Consider the following 10741-nt stretch of genomic DNA (forward strand, 5'->3'; position numbering starts at 1 on the left):
CAGATCTGCCGCCACCGCGGCAGAGAGACATTAATACTTTATTGTCTTGCCGTGTATGGCTTCCTTTTAAGCTGTATATGACGTAACTTGGCTAAAAGTTATTTAATAGTTTTTTATAAGTCAATAAAAAGGTAAGCAAAGGTTAAAACGAGTTTCGTATTTCATATATACAATATATAATTTTTTTTACATATATTATGTATGTTTGTGCTGTGAAAATAAACTGTTTTAAGAGTAAACTACATTTTATGAAAAAAAAAAAAAACAAAAATTAATTTAATTTTTTGCAGTCTTCTTAGGTATTTTTCACTTTTTTCATGGCTGCAATAATCATCCTTCTTCGATTTATGTCAATATTTTACATTTTTCACTTCTTTTAATTTTTTTTTTTAACATTATCTTTTTCAAGGTCGTCGCGTGCTTCATCTTCACGTCTTTCTTTTGCTCATTGAAAGCACGACTACTCCAGCATTTCAGTGTCTTCAACTTCTGCTGCCAAGAGACCGGCTGGTCAAGCTGCATCTTCGCATGGGATTTTTTGCTGCTTCTGAGAAATTATCACTTCAATGTTAATTGTGATTTTTATAACATTTTCGCCATCTTCCCATTTTGATACGTTTAAGCTTCTTTACGAATTACTTCTTGTGAAGTGTGGTCCTCTTCTTTATTTTATTTTAATTTAATTTTTTTTTTTTTGCTTTATGCATATTTCTAAGAAATTAATGTTTTTATGAATATCTGCTAATACATATATTTGCTGCTAATTTGAATGAAAGTGACGCAATCTCTAACAGGGCAATAAAAGATAACATTTTCATTCAAACTACTGCGATAAAACACTTCACTACTTAATTGTTGTCGAGCTACGTATTAGTCTAAGGGACAGTTGTACAAAGCGCAATTAAGTGACGATTTGACACTAAAGTGACATTTACGCTGATTTTAAGTGGCACTTTAGTGCCCAACAACGAACACTTAGGGATTACTTAAGTTATGTGTGAATTGTAAAAATTCCACTAAGTATAATTACATATTAATTTTGAAAACTAAATAGAGTTAAATTAACATATATTAAATCAATTATTTTTTTTTATTTTATTATATTACAATGTACATTATAATTTCATTTTTATTTATTTAAATTTTATATTATTTATTTATTTATATAATTTAATAAAACTTACTCAATAATCATTATTGCGCTCTACAGCTCACAATGAGTTCTGTTTTATTTTATTTATTTATTTATTTTTTATTATAATAAAATAATAGTATAATAATATAAAATTATTATAATTTAATAAAGCTTAACAGTTGAACTTACTGAGTACTCATTATTGCGCTCAACAGCTCACAATGAACTTTGCTGGCCTGCATTGTTGTCTTAAAAATGTTTCCTTTAAACATGTTTTAGGAAAAAATGTTTTTTTTACAATCCGAACTTTCAATGAAATTTTAATTTAATTATACTAAAGTGGCCGTACGGAAACTCCCTATTTCACGTTTCATCGTAGCATAAATATCCACACTGGTTGGTTACATTGTTCCTCTTCATATTGGTTACATTGCATCGTAACATTTTTAAGCTTAGTTTAGCTTAAGTACTCAACTTAAATAATTTATTTTATTCAGAATTCATACACCTTCTAATTGATTCAATTAGTTCATTAATAAACGCATATTTAACAATTTTTATACCATAATGAATCAAAATATAAAGAATAAATAAAAAAAAAAGTTATAAAACATATATTTTTCTTCCAGAGATTAAATTATGTGAAAATTTTTCTACAGACCACGAAACTGTATTGCAACAATAGTTCGGACGACTCTGAAGTAATTTTCTTAAGCAATAAACTTTGAAAACAAGTAGTAAACTTTGTTGTCCAATAAATTCTCGGAACGGCAATTGAAATTGTCCGAATTCAGAGCTCTAAAAATTGTTTTATTTTTGAGTTTAATCTTTACTTCTTTTCGTTTATTTTAAGAATCTTTAAACTTATTAAGCCCATATATTTGAAGTCGGCTTCCAAAAGTTTTGTAAGATTATTTTCTATGGGTGCTATTACTGCTTCCTTTGATGAATATCGTTTTCCATAAAACAGTTTTTAATACAGTTAGAAAAGCCAGACGTTAAACCTAATGATTTAAATCTTGTATTTATAACAATTTGTGTTTTTATTATTTAAGTTGGCTTTTCTTTTTTGACGTGTGTATAGTCTTAGGTTAGGTTAGGATGGAGTAGCTTTGTATACCAAGAGACCCCACTTGAGCTCAAAATAACAGCCCGTTGTGGTACCACAGAAATAGCGTAGGTGCGTACATAGACAAGGTGTTTAGCATACGTCCGAAAAAGGCAGCGACTCACCCATTTAGGTGCCTTTAATGAGAATAACATATGTCCAATTTTCACACTTATCAAAATTTTGGCATTGTTGACCTATTAAATTTTATTTCATAAGCAATAAAATGTGTTTGCCCAAGCATTACTTAATAGAAGACAACTTATAGATAATAGTTTCAATAACTGATTCACCTCATTATTTAAGAAAACTTATGAGTATTAATATACACTTATCAGAAGTAAGTAAGTTTTTAAAACCAAAGATTAAGATTTAAGTCATTTTTATTTATTCTTAATTATTTTGTCAGATAGTTCCTCCCTTATATAAAAAACCTGCAGAAAATATGTGGTTCGTTGTACGCTAAATTATATATTTTGTTCAATTGTTTATTCAAAGATTTGCATAAAAAATGTATCTAAAAAAACTCTAAACAAGATTATAAAAGTTTTTAAATATTTAATTGTGTGACTTTTTATTAGCAACAATTTTTTGTTGTACAATATATAAACTTTTGTCTTGAAATTTAAGTGAGGAAATAAATTTACGATGCCGGTGTGCAAAAGTAGTTAATCTAAGCTACCATATAAACCAAGACAAAAACAAATAATTTTTATATAACTCACAAAAAATTGTTTTAATAACCTAAAAAGTCTGTTGATATACTCGTTTCTAAACAATAACAAATGTAAATTATATATAGAACTTGTGGCTGTTCTCTTCCTGTACAAAAATTACTTCCTACATATGTGTGGGATAGTAAATGTAAGTCACAAATTACAATGAAAGATGAAACAAGTCGGTGAATAAAATAAAAATATATATATAAAATATATAAAATATATATAAAATATATAAAATATATACATTAAATATTTTAAAAATTTGAAATATTATAATGAATTATTTTATTGGTTTGTAATTATTAATCGAAATAGGTTCAGTCCAAAATCGAGTACGAAAATGTAGGTAATACTTTATTCTTAAAACCTATTTATAAATCAAGGGCATAAGTAAAATCATAAAACCATCATAAATGGGATATAAATCGGCTTCAAATGATACTAAAAATTATTACTATTGTATTATTGCTTAATTAGTCATAAACAATAAAAATAACAGTTAAGAAATCACAACTGAAACTCAACAGATAATATTCTGAGACCATCTCAAAGTCTGATGTCACATAATTGCAGTTTATTTATCTTATTCTACAAACATCGTGCAAACACTTGGCACCATTATTTAATATACAATTTGATAGCATCAATAGCTCTGATTTTCTCATATCAAAGGTATTAAAATTGTCATATAAAGATACATATTTTGAGAGGTATAAATCATTAATAAATTAATGTATACAATTAGTTTCAATGAAGTTAATATTTTGTATAATCTTTTTCTACCATTCACAATAAATTATGCCTTTGCTATGAATAAAGTAGTGTAAATGATTAAAATTGAAGCATACATTTAGGTGCTGTTAAAAGTTGAATAAATCGTATACTTTAGAGCTTATTAAGTTTAAACATATTTTTATTAATCCTAGAATTATTAAATAAAAAATCAAAAAATTAATATAACTTTTCGAAATTAATTTATTGATTAATAACTAAATAAGTGTTTGCATATATATTTATTTGTGTTCAAAATTAAGCATTATTTATAAAATAAATCTGTGATAAACAACCTAAAATCAAGGGAGAGTTATCTTTAGTTAAAATTTTTAAGTCATAAGCGATTTTTATATGTTTATTTATTAATAATGATATTAAATATTGAATATTATTAAATAATATTAAATTATGTAAAAGATTGAATAGCTGTAAAGAAAATCAGCTAAGATTTGTCGGTATGTTCAAGAGCTAAGTGTATAATTGCTAAGCGCACTTTCCTGAGTTCATCCCATCTAGAGTTTTTCTTGAACATATATTGTACTATACTGATTTTACAACTAACTAAATATTACTAGTTTACTATATATGCTTTATTGGTGTCTTGAAATATTACACATAATACATATATAATTACTATAAGATTTTTTTCTATCTTGCTTAATCAATCTTTAAGTATCTGCGAAACTAAATCTTATCAGTTATTTTATGCACGTACTTTAATTTATAAAACTAACAAAAAATAAACTTATTTATTGTTTATTTATAAATTTATCACATTGTTTTTACTTTGCAATATATGGAAACGTGCAATAATTTGAAGAAAAATATCTTTAGATTTTTCTAATTTTAATAAAACAGATTTTAAAGTTATTACTGAAATATTAATTAACAAATTAATAAAATAAAAATAAAGAGTTTCTTCGAGCAGTAGTGAATTACAACAACATAAATTTATTTTATATTCTTTTAATTAATTGAATTTTTGACTGACCATACAGCTGTTTCGAGTATTGCCAAATATCCATCATCAGTGGTCCTGGAAATAGTTCTTGTATTTAATTATTCGTAAATAATTTTCTGAGACTGTAAGAACCAGAAATCGAACTCGTGTCTTGCCAAATTTGAAGCTCAAAGTCTGCACACCTTAACCAACTGATCCAAAGCCGTACTTGACTTTTTATGTTCGCATATTTTTCTGCAGTTTTTGTTAATTTGCTGTGAAAGTTTTATTAACAAATTCACTTGCTGTGTTTATATTAGAACGAAATCAAATACCAGTTGTAGAATAATTAAATTAATCATATTTTTATTTTTTTTTTAATATTTTTTATTTATTTATTTTTATTTTTTTTATTTATTTTATTTAAATAAAAATAAATATTTATATAAAATAACACTAAATAAACTTATGATTGACAGTGTAAGATATAGATTAATTAATAAATTAATTAATTAATTAATTAATTAACAATATAAGTAACAATAAAAAATATTAAAAATATTTTAAATAAAAATTTATAAATATAGGTTAAACAGTTTACTTATTCAGAGCCATATGAAAATATTCAAAGAGAAATTATTGATAAACTTCTTATTTATGAATTTTTGAACATTTTCAGAGCTAAAACATGATATCTCTGAAATCACAAAATATTTCCTAATTCATAAACGGAGTTGCGTAAATGAAAATTAAAATGCAATTTCGGTGAAAAAGCATTTGTTTGCTAAATTATACGAAAACCTTATGTGAACTTAATGCCTTTGATAAGAGGTAAGTCATCCCAACATTAATAAAAATTGAAAATTATCTATTATTTAATAATTCGTGATCATTTTCAGTCTTTAGCACATCAACCATTATTCAATTATTTTAAAATTTTTCATTATACTTTAACTATGCTTACTCACTATATACTTTTTTTATAAGACAAGCTGATTTTCTGCATAACATCGAATCATGTACAAAAACTTCATGTACAAATATCATCTCAAGTAAAACTATCAGCATAATTTGGATAAAAGTAGTCGTGACTCATCTAGGATAGCCTCTCTGACTAAAACTGTCTTTCTTTGCCAATTTAAATGTTAATACATGCACAAAAAATTAATACTCGATTGAAAATGTTATAATGTAATAAAAATAATTATTTCAGATATATTTAAAATGATTTGATTTTTAACTCTAGGTTTCTCAATTTTGTGATACCTAATATTGTAACACGAGTATAGCAGTAAATCAGAGTATGTGTCTGGGGTTGAACCTAAGCCCTCATGAACCTAAGTCTCATTTGAAGCGTGGACGCAGGCTTTAGACAACAACACGCCTTACTTGAATTGTGTAACTCAAACTTGGTATAGAGTTATTATAATAGTAGCACTGAACTATAAAGTCTTGTAATAATTCTAGATTCTAGTATATTTTGTAGTACTAATCAGATTGATTCTAAACTTATATATTATAAAATTTTCTTTCTCTACATTCTAATAATAATTTCAGTAAGATTCAATAGGCAAATAGAAAAGAAATACATATGCAGACTTATTGAATTTATTATTTATTATAGCCCTATTATTATTTGAAGTCAAGTAGGTTTCCATACTAACCTAACCTTACATGGCCTAAATATATTATTAAAATTGTTGGATGATCTTTATGTTTGATTTGTAACACCAACAAAAAAAAAGGGAAGAAGCATATATGCAGACTTATTTATATAAGAAAAACGCAGTATAAAATAACGAAATTCAAAATTAAATCTAACATTATTATATCTAATCAAATTACGTATATCTTGTCTTTAAGATATGTTAAGGCACTTAAAAAAATATGTAAAAAATAGCACATATTATCTATGTAGTTTATCTAATGGTACAGTCCTATTTTATTTCCATTTCTTACTTAAGTTGTAACTAAAACCTGAAAAGTGACTGTCTTTCACTTTTAAATTTGGATTTTTATCCCTAAATCTCATAATTCATGTCAAAATGTTTGAATTTCTCAAACATTTTTAAACTCTTTTAAACTTTTGTAACCATCTTTTTTGAATGAAATGAGTGAATTATAAAAGTCTGCAGTTCAACAAGAGTGCTGCATAAATTTAAAATTAATTAATTAATTGGTTTTACGTGTAATATTGGCCAATCATTTAATTGGCTCAACATTGATATCTTCAGTTTTTAGTATAATTTTTCTTCATTGGTTTTTCGATAGTGTTGATATTTTTGTATATTTTTAAAACTTAACAATACAAAACAATAACAAAATAAATAACAAAAAATTCAAAATCTTAAAGACTAAAACAAGAAAGGTTGTAATTAACCGAAAATACTTCAAAACCATATGTTAAGGTCACAAAACCAATGCCTCGAATAGTTTCAATTATCCCGCAAGCGATTGTAATGATTTCGGTGATAATTTTCGATTTTTAGTACCGTAGCGTGGTTTCGATTTGGTTTTACCTTGGTCTCTACCTGAGCCACGCACACCAGTCGCCGCCTCCGCATTTGGTATTACACCGTATTCTTCACGTTTGGGACCACCGAAGACTTTGTAGCTGCAAGATGAAATCAGAAGAAGAGTATGGTGTTATATGCAATTCAATAATGCATTAAAAAAATTCTATTAAATATTAATTATTCAATATTTTACAACTCACCTATATCTGTATCCACCTTGTGTGGGCACATATTCGAAGTCCTCTATTACATTTGGCAAGGTGATTTCTACTAGCTGTACCTGTCGCTGACTTGGTGGATATATCGCTTCAACACTGCACAAAATGCAAGCAGTCAACAAGATTAACTATACGTAAAAATTAAGTAATCTAGATTATTTAATTTTAATTATTAATTACACTATTAATTGTAGTTTTCACTTAACAAATTTTAATAAACAATAAGTAACGCACAATTTTCAACTTCGTCATCGTGAGTTTCTGGTGGAAGTCAGCCTAAACTGCAACTGCTACACTTCACTGTTTGTATCGAAATGAAGGTGTTTGTTTATTGTTTCGACCACTTTACCAATCTTTTTGTTTATAATTTTATTTTTTCCAATGATTTACACAATTGAAAACGCCATGAAAAAATAATCGGTCAAAATTGACGACAAAAAAGTTAAGGTTCCGCTCTCCGGACTGTTGAGCCTCTAATCGCGGCTTAATATGCAATATACCTCACCGCTCTGTCAAATTTGTTTGACCATTTGCTCAAATCGCCGTTTGCACGTTATGTCTTGATTGGATACGAAAAGAGGAGACAATATAAAGTTTGTTGCCTTTAAGTCTTGTGCATTAACGACACATATTTTGAATGAATTTCTGATGAATCAATTGCGATATTAGTCACGCTACATTAGGCAATGCGGAAATGAAATTAATTAACTCATAATACAGTAGTAAAGTAGTCTTAAAACAACACTTAAATAAAGTCTCTTATATACATTAGGTGATAACCTAACATTATTTAAATAACAAATGCAATATATAAGAGAATCCGCAAGTGCGAGGAGGTCCAAGAGAAAGGGTGTTAGATAGGCCTAAGATCTACATCACTTAACAGAAATAGAAATATATTCAAGTGGTGGTGATAAAACCACTTATAATATAAACACGTAAAGGCAGGAAAGTATAATATAGAATGAAATAGAGTAGAAGGTAGTGGAAGGTAGTATAAAGATAACAGATATTAATTTTAAAGAATAAAAAGACTACTATAAGGAGCTAATCATATTACTGTGAAAGCTAATTAAATTAGACAATAGGAATATAATATGTATTTTAAATTTTAAGAATTATGTTCAGAGTTCTGACTTCGTCTTAATACACCTACTACTTTTAAGTACGATTAATAGAAGAAAAGAGCATATCACATTAAAAGCTCTGTTTAATAAACGTCTTATAAACGATCGGCTATTTAGCACGTGAAATGTTATTAGTTCCCAATTTGTGTGTTTCATACAAAGCACAATCTTTTGAACCGACGCTTCTCTAAAACAAATAGAATTGGTGATCTTGTAGGTGGTCCCTTCAGAAAGTTGTTATTATTTCAAAACAATTTAGAATAATTAAGTATTCAGAATAGTATTCAGAATAATTAATTTATATAGCAGTATGTCATAAACTATCTACATAGGTTTAAATTTATAACATTTTATTGCGGTATTACTTATTGTTATGATGTAATTTAAAAAGTTATTATATAAAATAAAGGAAAAATTCTAAGCTATTTTGCTTTTCAACTGAATTAAAAGTACATGAAAAAGAATTGGTTTATCACTCTTAAATTCATTGTTTTTTTCTCTTTTGGGTTTCTCTTAATTTATTTACCATCATTTTTAACTTTTTTACCATATCTCTTTGCAAATAAACATATCTGGGATCCATTGTTGAGGAGTTTAGTTTAAATTTTTAGTCCTATTAGTTTAATAAACCATATCTATTACTGAAAGCCTACTTTTCATTTTTATTTTTTTATTCTTACGGTAATTACATCAAACTATAATAATGAATTTATTCTATCATAAACATGGAGAATATTACACCTGCTTAAGTTCAGAGACACTAGTGATAAAATCATTTGCGCTACTCCAGCAAGACATAGTTAAACGTAATATATATTCTTTCTTAGTGTAAACGTGCTGTCTTCAGAAATCTGTTGTACAATGAGTAAACAAGTATCTGAGCCTGCATTAATATATGGGAGGAATTCTTAAAACAGTACTACTCATTACTATAATTATATAGTGGATAATACGTATATGTTCACTACCTAAAAGTTTACTTAATCCGGATATTTCTAATACACACATACAGTGCTTTATGGTATAGGAAAAATACATGTGATTTCTTTAATGAAAATAATCTGACCTCAAACTTTGAGCAAGACTTTTGTATCAAGAATTAAATAAATAATTAAATAAATAATTAAATATTTTATATATATATGATATATATTTATTTTCATTGCCTACAAACTTTCGTAATTTTTTGATTAAACCAAACTTTTAATTTGTATTTGGATACATAACAGCTAACATTGAAGCGATTAATATTATTCTATATTGACAAATATTTTTAAATATTGTATCTATTTTAAATTTATATTTGCATAAAAACAGTTTTTCCCCCAGAGTTCGAATTGCTGAATTAATTAAATTATATTAACAAAAATTAAAAAACTAAAAGGAATGTCCTATAGAAGTGCAAATTTGTTAAAAAAGCAAACGGAATTAAAAAATCTATTTTTCCCAATTACTAATTAATTAATATAAACATATTTATTTTTAATATATTTACAATTTTTTTCATAGTGATTTGTACCGGCATGTATCACTCACTCATGTATATATCTACAAAACAGCAAATTTTATTAATATCTATATATTTTAGTTATATTAAATTTATATTACTATTAATATAAGCAATATATATATATATATAAAATTTTATATGAAATCATATTAAATGACATATTTGATTAGTTAAAAATCACTTTTTTTAATATAGTTTATTCTTCAATTTCTCTTTCTGTCTTCAGCAGTCATTCTATTAATTTTTAGTTATTATATATTTTCAAAATCTTATACGACAGTAACATCATGGGACTGGCTTATAGGTTGTACCATATTAGAGCACTAATTTTACTGCTGGGTTACTTGTTGAATTGTATGTAAGTAAAAATCAATCAGCATTACTTAAAAAAGTAATGAGTTATATTTCAAAAAATAGCTTTAAGCTTAAATTAACAAATTTAATTTATGCAAGCCTAATTTTATTTATTATAATTATAACAAATAATTAATGAAAAGTAAAAAAGAAAAAATACTTACTATCAACTATTAAAGCAATTAATCCAGATGTGGAATACATTTTTATTTACTCTTTTATAAATAGTTATAGTGTAAATCAGAAATCAAAACATAATGGAAATAGAAATGTTTACCAATAAACAAATTAACGTTCCATCATTCAATAACGGCTTATAGTTTAACCAGCTGTACTC

General features: G+C 26.1%; 1 protein-coding gene across 1 annotated transcript; it reads right to left on the reverse strand.

The window, feature by feature from the left end:
* Positions 1-7086: 7086 nt before the first annotated feature.
* Positions 7087-7828, reverse strand: LOC119672109. Its single transcript, XM_038083075.1, has 3 exons — positions 7648-7828; positions 7396-7541; positions 7087-7293 (listed from the first exon to the last, which is right to left on the reverse strand). The coding sequence occupies exons 1-3, from the start codon at positions 7663-7665 to the stop codon at positions 7119-7121; spliced, it is 339 nt and encodes a 112-aa protein (XP_037939003.1). The 5' UTR covers positions 7666-7828; the 3' UTR covers positions 7087-7118.
* Between the last annotated feature and the right edge of the window lie 2913 nt (positions 7829-10741).

Source organism: Teleopsis dalmanni, chromosome 1, assembly GCF_002237135.1.
Source record: "Teleopsis dalmanni isolate 2A chromosome 1, ASM223713v2, whole genome shotgun sequence".
In the NCBI taxonomy this organism is placed as follows: domain Eukaryota; kingdom Metazoa; phylum Arthropoda; class Insecta; order Diptera; family Diopsidae; genus Teleopsis; species Teleopsis dalmanni.

Coding starts and splice junctions, on each gene's coding strand:
- LOC119672109 (XM_038083075.1), bottom strand. Junction 7,294..7,395: donor CAAGGTGGATACAGATATAG/GTGAGTTGTAAA, acceptor TTCATCTTGCAG/CTACAAAGTCTTCGGTGGTC.